At 37.7% G+C, this 15,006-nt stretch overlaps 2 protein-coding genes across 5 annotated transcripts in view; one reads left to right on the forward strand and one right to left on the reverse strand.

The window, feature by feature from the left end:
• Positions 1-800, reverse strand: part of rai14 (retinoic acid induced 14) — a 38,046-nt gene extending 37,246 nt beyond the window's left edge. For 2 of the 4 annotated variants that reach the window (XM_035668603.1, XM_035668600.1), the window contains exon 1: positions 507-790. The gene's annotated coding sequence lies outside the window, so the exon portion shown is untranslated. Of the gene's footprint in view, positions 1-506 lie in introns of all 4 variants that reach the window. The other 2 variants (XM_035668601.1, XM_035668602.1) reach the window with 2 other exon arrangements.
• A 2,770-nt stretch (positions 801-3,570) lies between these two features.
• Positions 3,571-14,818, forward strand: scarb2c (scavenger receptor class B, member 2c). Its single transcript, XM_035667886.1, has 12 exons — positions 3,571-3,838; positions 4,422-4,579; positions 5,806-5,950; positions 6,346-6,537; positions 6,759-6,850; positions 7,542-7,661; positions 8,516-8,694; positions 8,833-8,951; positions 10,932-11,005; positions 11,434-11,485; positions 12,879-13,031; positions 13,375-14,818. Exons 1-12 carry the CDS (start codon positions 3,716-3,718, stop codon positions 13,411-13,413), a joined length of 1,446 nt encoding a protein of 481 aa, XP_035523779.1. The 5' UTR covers positions 3,571-3,715; the 3' UTR covers positions 13,414-14,818.
• The last annotated feature ends 188 nt before the right edge of the window (positions 14,819-15,006 follow it).

Genomic DNA, 15,006 nt, shown 5'->3' on the forward strand with positions numbered 1-15,006 from the left:
GAGAGGCGCCTTTAAATAAAATATATTATTATTATTATTATTATTATTATTCAGAGTAACATACCTTTGCCTAACACATTCATAAGGCACATTTTCAGGGGACCCCTGATGAGATTTTACTTAAAAATATCAGTATCAAAACATGAATTAAGAGGTACAACATATAGATACTAGAAGCTAAGTTTAAAAAAAATGAGCAGCATATAAATCTGCTGTCTGGCTGTTAGGCTGCAAACTTTACTACTGAATCCATGGTGAAACTTTCCAAAAAAAATAATAAAGTCGACTGCTACCAACAAACAGTCCAGAGCACAGTTTATCAAGTAGTTACCTGTGCATATCTGCATACTGCTGCCTCAAACAATAGGAGCTGTGCATGAACACGAACATGGATAAAGCTGCACAAACAAACGCTTACTTACCGGGCTGTTATTTGACAGAAAATGATGGTTTATTTCGACCAACAACTTACTCACATATGACGTAAAATCACTGGACACACTTACCCGGTTCTTGGTGCTGGGAGTCGCAAGAGGGCTGGACACGTATAAAAAAAAAGAAAGTAAAAGAAAGAAACTGAGACACACAGCCGCCTTTTTGAGCCAAAAACAGATTAGTTACCGAGCCGGTGAGAAAACAGCGAGCCGTTGTTAAGCTCAGTCGAGCAGGAGGATGCATAAAGGAGAGGAAAAAACACACACACACACACACACTTAACACAAACTGGGCCCGGCTCGGGCCCGCATTACATTAAAGAAGTTGTTTCCGGAACGGCTCCTGCCTGGTCTCTCGCTCGGGACTCAATCTCACGGCTTGTTGCCCGGTTTAGTAAAGGACGTCACTCCCCCAGTCGCTCCTCGTGACGCCAGGGCGACGCGAGCCCTTCCTGTTTTCTCTCGTGCATTGTGTGTTGTGGTGTGTGTGTGTGTGTTGTGGTGTGTGTGTGTGTGTGTGTGTTTGTGTGTCCCATTCATGTTGTGGTTTTAAAGGAGCATTTCCCACAAAACAACACACACTCACACGCGGAGGGTGGAATACATTTGGAAGTAGAATGAAACCCCCCGTTTTAGGCACTTGTTCCCACATGTCTTTGTTGTTTTTGTAGGCTCGTTGGTCTTACCCCGTTGTAGCTTCCATGTACGAGGGAGCTCCTATATAAACTATCACATATTTCAAATTATTTATGTATTTATAATTAAAGTCAATAAATCAGTCAGTGTATGGTGTTTGGTTCCCAGCATGTGATATGACGTTTGCTCCTCCATAAAGGTTGGGGGACTAAGTGGTGGAATGTAACTAAGTAACTGAAATCACTGTACTTGTAATTGAGATACTTGAGTATGTTCTTCCCACGCTACTTCCTTCTTTTCAGGTTTGACTATTGATTGGACAAAGCCAACATTGTGAAGGCCTAGTCTGGGTCACTTGTGACGGTGTTTTCTACAAGACCAAAACAATCAATCAATTAATGGAGAAAATAATCAGCAGATTACTCCATGATAAAAGTAATCATTAGTTGCAGTCCTATCCAAAATAGCTCAAAATGAGGCAAATCTACTATAAAATCCTGCTTTAACATTAATTTATGAGTAATAATAATCTAATGGTTTAAAATATAATAGTATTACAGTCAGATGGGCCATTTTTCTGCACTTAGTACTTTTACTTTTACTCTTAATAGAGTATTTTTACTTTTATATTCAAGTAAATGATCTAAATATTTACTCCACCACAGCTCACAAGTGGTAAAAATTACTGTCCCCATGAGCCAAGCTCCCAGAAGCAGGATTTCCCATAATGCATCTCAGACTTGACAAAGCTGTTCCAGATCTATTCAACATTTCTTACTGGCTGTGTGATACCCACAATTCACTGGTCTTCATGTGTAAAATCAATGCATCTAATCTCTAAGGTTAAGAGACTCTGCCAGTCAGACAAGTCATATTGATGATATGTTGCAACAACCCTACATTGAAACGCATTAATGCAGGTAAGGACGTGTCTGAGCTGAAACGCTGTAATGTTGACGCTATTTGGTAAGATGAGATAATGCTACCTAGGCCACATCACTGTCTGAGTGTCAGTCATAAACAAAGTCCATTCATAGTGAACGCTCAGATTGTTGACTCAGTTCAGTGTTTATCATTTATATACAGTCTATGGTGGTCTATTCTGAGTGTCCTGGTAAATATTTCCTTAATGAGTATAAGCAGTATGTTTGAAATGATGTAAATTGGGAATATCTGTGTGAACAGTCAGAGACAGTGTGACACACAGACACAGATGCCTGCTCATACCTTAGTGTGCTTAGCCAAGGTGTGGCCCCCTTTATATGAAATTTTGACTCAACAAGCATGACTCCACTTTATAGGCCTACAAAGAATTTGGGTTGTGATATGAAGACAGTGACATCTAGTGGAGAAGCGATTTACTACATTTTTGTTGTAAACTGTAATATGAATAATGTATTTAACAATAAACAGTAGGTATGTCTAAAGGTTCAAATGTATCACAGAAAAGTGTCATATAAACCATAAAAACATCAAGCTATGTGCATATGTGTGAAAATATTTGACTTGGGTAAACACCTGCTTATGCTGGAACATGTACTGAATGCATACATAGTACACACATACTTATTATAATATAAGAGACAGAACAAAATAACTCATTCCAGGTGGATTGTTTCTATGTTATTAGGAACCCTTAAAAAAAATTATCTTTATGATTCTGTCTTTTCTTCAGTTAAGGGTTTCTCTGACAAATTACCTGAAAGATAGGCTACAGAAAATGTGTTATTTGGGCAAGAAATTATTAAAGGTAATTAATTTACTTGCCCAGTAAGTAAGGTTAAATGTTATGTTAATGTGTAAAATGAAGTAGACCTAGACAATGTTGGATTTACCTTCTTGGGGTATAAAATGAGCTGTGGGCCTCTATTGATCCCAGTTTGTGGCCATTATTAAACACCATTGTGGACCTATTAGGGGGGCATTCCAGGTACGCTAACATTCAAACTGTTGGAGCATTAAATTGGACCATTGAAAATAATCATTTACTAGATTAATGCAAAATCTGCAAGTATTTATTTTTGTCACACCTATGCTCAATTTTTCCTTATTTCTAGTTCTAGCTTGTTTTACTTTTGTGAATCCAAAAATAAAGCCAGTTGTTTATCTCAAATGTGGAGATACTACAGAACATATATATAATATCTAGATATATACAAATAAAAATATATAAATCAAATGTTTAAAACACCCACCGAGATTTCATGAATGTTTTCCATCGCACTGTCATGCGATGGAAAACAAAGAGTCTTTATATGCAAGAGAGATATTTTCCTTGCGTTTGAGCTTCAGCGACCAGCTAAAGTAAAAAAAACATTATTTTGCCAACCATGTAATGGATGTGGGAGCACCATCACATTTTAACATTATAAATTACAACTTTCATTAATTAGACTATTCTAAATATAGCACTGCAGTGATTCTGTCACGGGTAAATGCTCCAGGAAGCCGTCGACTGTCGAAGAAAGCGGAAGTGGTAACAGGGAAGTGTTTCATTCCGGAAGTGTGTCTTTGCTTCATCGAGCAAGTTCCTGGGCCATCAAAACAAACACACAGACACACAAACACAGATACAGACAGACACAGAGCAGCTAATGTCAGGGAAAGCTAGCTGTTGCTGTTAGATATCTCACTGCTGTTTCACCATGCTACTGAAGTCATGTTGCATTTACAGCATCGGGGTTTGTTCTGTACTGACGCTGATCCTTGGCATTTCTCTGGTTTTGTCTAACGTGTTCCCACATTTTGTACAGTCGCTGGTTAAAAAGGTAAGTCACTTTAATTCAGGCTAACGTTTGTGTAACAGATAATAAGATACTCGCTGAATAAGCTAAGCTAAAGTTAGCTATAGCTTGATTTGGCAAAAGCTCGGAGGGTATGTCTAGTTTCTATTTCGCTCCTGAGTTTCATCATGCAGCCTCATACTTTAAATGTTTTACTAGTGACTCACATGTAGGAATGTATGCTAATTTAAAGTGACAATTGTATTAACCAACTATTTAGTTAGTTTATCATGTTTTTAGCTGGTTTTTTTTTGGTTTATTATATTATGTTTTACATGTTAAAATCACTTGGATATCTGCCATAATATTCACACTTATTTTAATCTATTCCTGCGTTGTGATAGCCCCCCCCCCATACACCTCATTGGCCTACTTTTAATGTGAAATAAATGGCATATCATGACAGATAATCCAAATGATGATTTCCCCCCTTCAGCAGGTTTACAGCAATGGTGTAATTGTCATATGATGTGAGGACAGCTTAGTCACCAGCAGACTTCTTTGTCACACATTTTCTCAACTGTGCAGGGCGAGTTAACCCACTGCCCTTTATCCCCCCTCCCTATAGGAAGTAGTTCTGAAGAATGGCACCGAGGCGTTTGAGGCCTGGGAGAATCCACCGGCCCCTATTTACATGCAGTTTTACTTCTTTAATGTGACCAATCCCCTGGAGGTGCTGGATGGAGAAAGGCCTGCTGTGGTGGAGATTGGACCGTATACATACAGGTGAGAGAGGAATACGGGGAAGACTTGACTCTTGTTTCATCTGTTCTATAAAACAGAAGTGCAGATCTCACAGTAAAACGGAAAAAAAACCAGTTGCACAGATCTAAAGGAGGGAGGCACAACAGCAATTTGCTTTTGAGACGCCCTCTCCTGAGCTATTAACGTCATATACAAAAATAAAATCAAACTGAAGATGCCACTTGCAGTTCTACTACTATTTTTAGGGTGAGGACAAAGCTCGCCGAACATGTTGCAGTTTCGCATTTACGCGTCTGTCATCCCTCAAGGAAGAAAGGTGCCAAAAAGCTGATGATTAGATAAACAGGAAAACAAAACAGAGGTGCACATGAAAGCCCAGCATGCACAAGCAATATATTCTACACTGTATGACAAATGTTTTCATTGATAAAGATTAATAAGTTCACAAAGCTATCAATTATCTACTATCAAGAATTGTTCAAATGGATTGATTTAATGATAATGGCCATTCCCTGAACGCACTAAAGCTGCAACACAGATTCAATAGTGGTTTAAAATATGTTATAATATGTTATAAATATATCATAATATGCAATTCGTCTGTCCAGGCTTTCACATGTTTTGTGCATTTTGTTGTAAGACAAAGTGCTTACTGTTATTAGTGGACAGACAATACTTGTGTTTCTGACATTACCAATTTAATGTCTTCTCAGAAATGACAGTGACAGCTTGCAGAGACAGGAGCAGACAGATATTGGCGCAGTCCTGTCTCTGGCTAGCTTGAGGCAGCTTGTTTGCTTCTCCACTTTAAGCACTGACACGGTGGCTTTGTACGGCAGCCAGTTTGTCTCACCAGGAAATAAGAATTACATTCTTACAACAAATATTTATATTTTTCTTTGCTTCTTCCTTCTGTGTAGAACAGATGAGAACCGCCTTTTTTGGAAAGAGTTTCATTTTTCCAGATTGTCAGTGAATGCAACATAGTAGCTGTCACCATTGCTTAATACATTTAGTTGAGTCACAAACAGAAATAAGTTTATAATAAACCCTTTCTTCCTGTATTATACTAGAGTTAGCCATTCTCTGGAGTCTGAGGTTGTGTACATAAAACTACATATACTGTACCTGATAAGGAAATATATGATCATCCTATATTCACATATTCGACAGATGCACTGTAACAAGGAACTGCCAACAGTTAGCTTCCTTCAACCTGAACCCAGTTGTTATGTTTTTCTACACAGAGAGTACCGGCCTATGGAGCAAGTGGACTTCCAGGATAATGGTACAAAGGTGACAGCTGTCAACACGAAGACGTACATATTCCAGCGTAACATGTCCCGAGGTCCAGAGAGTGACCTCATCAGGACGGTCAACATCCCTGCTGTGGTGAGTTATTAGTGATGTTTGGTCGTACAATATTATGTGGGAGTTGTTGTTTACATGTTTCTCAAAGCAGCTATGAGGAACTTTGATTTTGTATTGATTCTGGCGGCCCCTGTGGACAAAAGCGGTAGTGTTTCTACTTTCTACTCCTTTCATCTGAGTCGAGGGGAATTCGACCCAGTGGCAGGCATTAAGAATAACTATAAAGAAATAGTCAGTCTTCTGATTTGTAGGTCATATGGAGGCAACAGTAATAAATAAAGTTTCATAAACAGTTTGTAGCACGTTTAAGTAAATTACTCCTTCTATTATGTCTTCTTCTTTATGGAACTTATGCAGTTCAGTGCTTTACACAAGTTGTCTTTAACAAGATCCTTTTCATTCTTTTATCCTGGTAGACTGTGATGGAGCAATTCAAGGACCATTCCATTATCGCCAATCTGATCTCTTCCTACATGAAGTCCACAGGTGAAGGCTTGCTCACCACCCACACAGTGGGAGAGCTGCTGTGGGGATATGAAGACGGTCTGCTCAAAGCCCTCAAACTTTTACAACCTGACCTGGATGATGTTTTCGGACTCTTCTATAAGGTCTCATTTAAGCATAAATGCATTATTGTATAATTTGAACGGACTACAGTGTGTTTATTCATAAAAAGGTACAAAAGATTTCATATAACTGCTCAGAAACTTTATTAGAATCTTAGAAAAATAAAAGTTTCTGATTAATCATAAATGGTTAACTGGACTGACTATTCCCTTGTGGTTTTTTCGGCTTTGTAGTGTAAAAAATAAAACTTTTTTTCTTACAGAACAATGCTTCCAACGATGGTGAATACGTGTTCTTCACTGGCCAGCAAAACTACAAAGACTTTGCTAGAGTGGATACATGGAATGGTGAGAGGTAATTGTCTCCAATCACCTACAGCACAAAATGACAGTGACTGAAAGAGAATTATCTCTTGCTCTGTAAATCCAGTCAGGGATGATCATTGGTTACGTGCAATTTGAATGGGTGAGAGTTGGATAACGTGTGATTGTATCAGTACGACACAGGAACATGATCAAGGCTGGTTTCATCCTGCTTGATATGGCACTCCCTCTCTCTTTGATCACAGCCATTCATGTCAAAAAGCCAAACTAATGTTAATCCTCTTATTTGCCCTCGGAGATGCTCTTTCATCATTTTCTCTCTTTTAAGTGTTTCAGACTCTTCTGTTATAATGTTGATAATGCTGCACTTTTAGGTGTAGTTTTGGGAAATACACAAATTTGAGATTTGGATTAGAAGATCGATACCACCCTCATTTCTGTCAGTTAAATATGACGCTACAGCCAGGAGACGATTAGCTTAGCATAGCGCAAAGACCAAAGTGTCACACTTTTCCGTAAACACACAAAGGACTGCTGTTCTGTGAAAGCAGCTTTAGCCAAGCTTTTCCTGACCTACAAACATTTTCAGTCTTGATCTACTGCACTTTTAAAACATTTGCATTTTTTGCCTAATCGCTAATTCACAGTCCTTTAATCAAGCTGATAAATGACAAGCATTAAAAAAACATTTAGAATCTTATTTTCTGTGTGTATGCTTGCAGCTCGCTGAGTTGGTGGACATCTGATGAGTGCAATATGATCAATGGAACTAACGGAGGGTCTTTCCATCCAGTCATCACCAAGAATGAGACACTCTACATGTTCTCCTCTGACCTGTGCAGGTGAGTTTTACAGCCGGCTAAGGACCACGTCCATAAATGTGACTGGGCATGCACCAAGTAATTATACATACACATATACATATACATATACATATGTTCTTACATACACTAGTGTTAAACATCCGATTGAACCTTCACATTTGACCCATGAACTCATTTGGGATTTCTTTCTTTCTCCTTCTCTCTTCTTTCTTTCTTTCATTGAAAACTTCAGTAGCTGAAAAAGAAAAGTCCCTTTAAGCTGATGTGGATTTCGTTTTTATTTTCACTTTTATTTATTTCGAATGTAGCTTGAGTAGGAGACAGTTTTGTACACTTCAATGAATTTAGTGAGCACAAACTCTTCAGCTTTAGGTAATATGAAGTTGATTTAAATTTCTGCATGCTCTTTTGTTTGTTCATTTTATTTTTTTTTCTGGTCTTATCTGCCTGGCTTGAGTTGGCTAGTGAAATGGCTCAGTCATCCTAAGAATGTCTCCCTAAGCCTTTCCCTTAGCGTTATTCATGTCTACATACTGGATTAGGGATACCAATTTAGCCTGGCTGGTCGGTGTTGGCCTCTGTTAGCTTACTACCTATTTAGTGCTGCTCAAAACAACTAATAGCAGCTCTTTTTGACTGTTAATGCATCCGAACTGAGAGTGCAGCATATGCAGGTCAGCTAACTACCGAGGTTGTTGTGAGAAGACTGCCAAGGTTTTCGAGGCAGTTACATGTCAGAGACCAGAACTTTTGGTTTTCTGTAAATCAGCTTACCACAGAGCTCATGTACAAAATTCCCTCTTTTGTTGCACGGCTCTACGGAATGTATTTGTGCCTGCAACGATTAACCAGCACCTGGCTCTGTTTCCAAGGTCTCTGTACGCTCTGTACGAGGAGGATGTGACCGTGAAGGGGATCCCTGGGTATCGCTTCAGTCCCCCTAGCATGGTGTTTGCCAATGCGACCGTGAACCCAGCCAATGCAGGCTTCTGTGTCCCTGCTGAAAATTGCCTGGGCTCTGGGGTGCTGAATGTCAGCCCATGTAAACAAGGTGGGAAGTGCGTTAAGCATCTGGTCTGTATTGGAAAAAATCACGTCACATAGGCAAATGTGAAATGCAGTCTTGGATGTTTCCTATAATACCCATATAAATTTCATAATGTTCTAACTGAATCTCTTGTGTGTTCAGGAGCTCCGATCATTATGTCCTCACCACACTTCTACCAGGCAGATGAGAAATTCATTCAGGATGTATTTGGCATGAAGCCTATAAAGGAGCAGCACCAGACTGTGATTGATATCAATCCGGTAGGAATTTCAGCTTTAAAAAACCCCTCTAGACCCGTTTTAAGACATATAAACATACTCCACTTGGAATAATATTTGTGTCTGGTATATTTCTTCCCTCAGAAAAAGTTAAATTAGGTTAAGATGTACTTTGTGAACATGTTGTAAGCCTTTCTTTACTTTATGCCCACTCTTTGTTAGTGTAATTCTTTTTCCCATGTAGAAAAATAAGTTGCAATAAAGAGCTGATATGAAATCCTGAGGTGATACTTATGTTTACCACTAGGTGGTGAACTCTCTCAGCTAGACAGTGGTTACCCACAAAGCAGTGCTTCTTCTTTTTTTTTTTTTTTAAACCGTGGTAAAAAAATTAAAGCAGAGGTGGATGGAACGGAGCTGTCACCAAAGATAAGCTCTAACAGCTCTTATCACATGTAATGCTGTAATAACTTGGCTGTAGTAAATCCTTGATAAAGGAAATCAGACTGAAAAAAACACTTACAGGAGCACAATGTGTCTGGACATCTGTTCATCCTTGTACATACATTAAAATATAATTGTAATCCCTTAAAGATGTTGAAGTAAGGTCAGTATTTGAATATAGCTGACCGATATGGGTTTTTTGAGACTGAGACAGATACCGATGTTAGAGGAAAAAATATTCTCCAATTACCGATATGGCAGCCAATATAGTGAATGTTTGAGCTGGAATGAAAATTTCGAAGATTTTTGCATCAATATGACTATATAAATATATTCAGAATGCTGCTTTTTTTTTTTTAAACAAATAGCTGTATTAAAGAACATGTTAAATAATTAAATATAATTATAATTAATATAGGCTACATTGTCAGCCAATTCTAGAAATGAGCACTGAGAAAATAATACAAATAAAACAAATAGCTAAACATAAGAACTGGAAAAACTACAAGCCAAAACTGTTTTCATATCTGCACATATTGGATGACATATATGATACTGATATGTCTGTGGCTATAGTGAAGAGACAATTACAGAACATAACAAAACAAAAAGATATTGCTGACAACAGTATTTGACGGATAAAAATAAGGAAACAAGTCCTGGAAATGACTTTGTAAAGGTCCACCTATCAAAGGTTTTTTGAACAGTTGTAAAATAGCTGATAAATTGCAGATAATGATTAGCCCTTTTTTTCTGGTCCTGAATATGACACTGATTTGAGCAGATGAAGTACAGTGACATCAACAATTAATAAGTAAATAAGTCAAGATCTAATTATAAGACAGAGTTCTGTTTGAGTCTTTCTTCTGATTGGTATCTTTCTTTGGCTTTTGGATTTTTCTTTGACTTTATTTTACGCCTCTTTTCTTGCTGCAGTCCATTTTAGAGGTCTGCGTTGATACAATTTGGATCTAGTAAACAGAAGCTAACCCAGCGTGCATCTGTAACACGTACACTTAACTTTCATTCTTAGTCACGTCCACCTTGTTAACACTTACGTGTTAGGTGGTGGCATTGTGAGTTGAAATCAGTCTTTGAAACCAGTAAACAAGCTACTGTTTTATCTGTTTATACTCCATCCTATACAGTAATCGTCACTGTGCCACTGCATGAGATTATTGAGATTGATCAAAGTCCTGCGACTTCTGTCATAAATATTGGGTTGTGGTGCCCTGCACAACACTGTAAACCACTGTTGCCGCCAGATTCAGGGCTGTGATTTCCCCTAGAGCCCATAAAGATGCATGCAGATACATCTTTGTTCCAAAATTCACTAGTGTATATGGAGTATGTGTGGGTTGCTGTGTTATCTCTCAGATCTTTTCTGCCAACCAGTCATAAAGTACATTTACTGAAAAATGTTTGCAGCATAGAGATGATAATACATAGTGTCTTGAAAAACATGTGGTATTGGTGCTGAATATGGTATAATGAGGCATAAATGTTCACAGAGATCAGCGCTCTTAAGTTCCTCTTAAACTATGTGTTTCCCAACAACTTTTAACTCTGTTTTTTCAGCTAACAGGAATCATCCTGCAAGCAGCAAAGCGGCTCCAGGTCAACGTCTATGTGGAGAAAATTCCCACCTTCAGGTAATCGTCTCATTGCCTTTATCACTCTCTAAATATTCTCTATATTCTGCACCTTTTTGTCATAAACTGGGATGTCACCATATAGGCTTTAATGAAGCTGCAGTCTAGTCAGTCTAGGTAGGGTTACCCGTAAGATAACTGTAAGGCAATTATGCCACCATCATCTTTATGGATGGACTTTTGGACAGTCGCGGCTTACTTGTTATGTATCTACTTGGCATCTGAAGGAACAAATATAATCTTGAGTCCAGACTGTACAGGTATACATGTTGTCCACAAACTATATGTGGACAAACTGAATAGAACATTTTCAGAATGTCTCTTTGCCATTGACTCATCAAGTCATAGGCGAATGTTCAGATCACTATCAGATTGTGATACTTCCGATAGTAGGTGAAATAGTGTGATTCATTTTCTTTTTTCTTCAGTCAAACAGGAAACGTGAGGACAGTGGTCTTCCCTGTGGTTTATCTCAATGAGGTACAAAAACACACCGTTTGGTAATTCAGTCATGTACTGAGCATTGGTTGGCACAGGGATCATAAACTCCCATCAGCAATCCAAATGAATGCCACATTCAAAGGGCAACACGTTCCAGTCACGTTGTTCACACTTGGTTCATCCATCTGTCTGTCTGTATCATGTCTCGTTCATAATATCACAGACATCATGAACACGATTTCAAAATGATACCTCTCATACCTGTGTACTTAGTTGAAACCAGTTTTTCAGTAAAAGCGTGAACTTTAATCAGAACTAAGTACTTACTTTGGACATTTTTGTACCACTGAACTGATAGCATTGGAACATTTTATTTTAAAAGCCATCTGCAGTATATTAAGTTTGAATTCTCCTCTCTGAATATCAAGTTTTGTCATTTCAAAAACTAGATTTATTTTTCAGGTTTACAGATTTACAGGTCATCTTAATCTGTCAACCCTAAAAACCCTTGTACAGGGTTCAAAGGTTTTATTCACGTTGGCACTTGTTATGGCAACGTTTTTTGGAAACACTTTTCCATCTCTTGTCATTAAATGCTTGCACATGCCACAGCAGACTGCAGGGGAAATACGGGTTACCCTACCCAACTCTGCAAGGGCTCCATAAAGCAGGACCACAGCATAAAATAAAGTTAAATAAATACAGAAAGTCCCCATGGAAGAATGCAAGAATGAAGAAATGCAAGAATGAGAAAAAAGATCGACAATAAAACAGTGATGATACTTAAATAAAATAAAATTGTGAGTAATGGTGATGGCTAGTGGAAGCATTTCACTCTGCTACTCAACTAGCTACTTGATGTCATGAGCGAAATCACTCAAATAGAGCCATTGTGAACTTAAAAATAGACACTGAAGAAGGGCATCTTGCCCGAAAAGGTCAGTGTGGCAAAATTATAAAAGTTGAACGGAAGTCCTGTCCTAGTTCTTTGCTCATTAAATTATTTCCAGGCCACACAGACTAAGAATTAAATGGAAATTTAATAGTAGCCTATTTTATTTCAATAAACCCAACTCTCGATTTAAACAAGATTTCTGGATCACTGATTTGCTGTAACATTTTTAAGGGTACAATTATGTACCCCTTTCTGTCAGCCATGATTTTGTACATTTAAAATTAAACAAAGGTCCACAATAATCACCTTAAGGACCTTTTTCTTTACCTTACAGGGTACTTTTTTGATTAAATGATACCCCTATTTCTCAGTGTGCCCTATCCTGTCCATCTCTCAAACTGTCCGTTCTATTAAACAGAAAAATATAGTGTATAGACATAGACTAGCACAATAATAAGTGTAGTAGTAGTACTTAGTAATAAGTATAATGTTTAATGTAACTGTACCTCTAATTGCACTCTCTCTCCATCTTCTCAGAGCGTTGTCATTGACGACGCCTCAGCCCTGAAGCTGCATGCGATTGTTGTCAAGCAGAATGTCGTGGTGAACATCCCGTTCATGCTGATTGGTGTCGGCATCATTCTGGGAGGAATCTTCATGTTCCTAATGTGTCGACAAAAGATTCCCGAGGTGAGCTGAGATAGACATTAATCAGGTTGTTTAGTCATTAGACGATTATTTTCATTATTGATGAATCTGTTGATTGTGTTTTTCTTTAATCAATTCATTGTTTAGTCTATGAAATGAAAAAGGTCTTGTTGTCTGACTAACAGTCCAACATCCAAAGATATTCACAATAAAACCATGTAAAACCATCACGTTTAAAAAACAGGACCTTTAATGATATAATGGCAAATTAACAAGGCCAATGTTAATATTAGATATGTATTATTGTAAATAAAACAGTTATGTATGTCACGTCAGTGAATAGACTGTCTTTATGTAACTTTTCGTGTCTGGTTGCGTTTTTCAGAGCACTCCTGCTGAGCGACAGCCCCTGCTCTCATCATAGCACCAAACAGGATGTGAAAGGAGGAGGATTGCCACATACGCAGTATAATTCAACAGTTCATGGAATGGTTCAGTCCATCTGCAGTTTGTACCGTTAACCTCCAAGTAACCTGAATTTCACCTTTTAATGTTTTTTTTTTTTTTTTAAATCTAGGGTATTTCTCTTTTAACTTCTAAATATGGGATTTTTGATTCAAACAACGTAAATTGAGTAATTTAAAATCTCCTAACAAATCTAATTTGAATTGTCCGGAGAGTCAGCTCTGAACTGATCAAACCTCAAAGAATTCAAATGAAAAAATGTCATAATAATCTTAACTGCCAAAATTTTATTTTTTACATTTTTTGTGTGAAATCGATGCGTGTGTGTGTCCGTGTGTGTCCGTTTGTGTGTGTGTGTGTGTGTCAGTAAGACAAATGGCTACAGAGCAGGAATAGTTATGAAGGAAGAATACTGTCAACATCCATCTGATTTACTGCAAGAGAAATATATTTTTAATTATTTTGTAACATCAACATTTCACATTTTAGTGTTCTCGCAAAGCATCAGCAAAGTGAATAACAAAGTCAAGCTGTGCAAATTGACTGCTGCCATAATGTTTTATTTTTATTGTGATGAATATCATTTTTGTAGCCTAAAACGTATCGTTCCAAGAAAAGGGTTGTCATTTTGATATCTTTAGAGGTCTCTTGGTTTGTCTGGATCTCTGAATCTGTACTGAACCTTTTAAAACCATGTACTCTGCTGTACCCACATCCAAATATTATGTATTTCGTCAGCCGCAGCAGCATGAAGGGAAGGGTTTTGCCTGGTGTGGGGGAATGGTGTCTTGTCTCATGATGGTGTGAAGCAAATCTTTCTCCTCAGTCCAATATTTCGCCATGAGAGTGTGATTTTGAATTTCTACCGATCTAAAGTCAGTGTATGAACGGCTTCACGCAAGTGACACTACTGATACATATTTTGCCAAATAGAACAACCACTATTTAACCACTATTGACTTTATGTCATTGTTCTTATGCTTCAATGCACTTTTAAACAGCATCAGATCATAATCAGATTATTGTGACTTTATGTATGTAAGTTTAGGGAGGGAGGTTTTTATTGGACTACAGCTGATTAGATTTGCCTGTTCTTAAAATGCAATTGATTTCCTTCCCAGCACTACACACAATGTAACAACAATGTGGATTTTTTTTTGCAGTTTGAATAACCACTGTTTCACGCATATCACCGACAGGTCATGTTAATATTGTTATTGTCTTATATGTAAAAGAGAATATTGTTTACACTACTACTTCATAGTAAAATCAATATATAATTGGTGTTTACATACTCTCAAAAGGTCACACATTTAACAATTTTCACATTGTCTTGTCAACTTCAATAAACCTGTTTACCATTCTCTGAAGGAAGTTTGTATTTCCTCTATCACACATAATAAAGTGCTCTATCACTACTTTTTGTATAGAGGTCACCAGTACAGTCTTCTGATGGTTACACCATTAGTGTGGTCTGACTAATTTATTATAATCATATGTTGAAACTTTTCTATTTATACCTGCACTTACTACACACACACACACACAGACA

Source organism: Morone saxatilis, unplaced genomic scaffold (genome assembly GCF_004916995.1).
Source record: "Morone saxatilis isolate NCDOM2014 unplaced genomic scaffold, NCSU_SB_2.0 Contig21, whole genome shotgun sequence".
NCBI classification, from domain to species: domain Eukaryota; kingdom Metazoa; phylum Chordata; class Actinopteri; family Moronidae; genus Morone; species Morone saxatilis.

What these genes read in the sequence shown, in the direction of transcription:
- scarb2c (XM_035667886.1), top strand. Translation starts at nt 3,716, where the DNA reads ATGCTACTGAAGTCATGTTGCATTTACAGCATCGGGGTTTGTTCTGTA. An exon ending in ATTGGACCGTATACATACAG is followed by an intron (nt 4,580 to 5,805) that starts GTGAGAGAGGAA and finishes TTTTCTACACAG; the next exon opens with AGAGTACCGGCCTATGGAGC. An exon ending in TGTCAGCCCATGTAAACAAG is followed by an intron (nt 8,695 to 8,832) that starts GTGGGAAGTGCG and finishes TTGTGTGTTCAG; the next exon opens with GAGCTCCGATCATTATGTCC.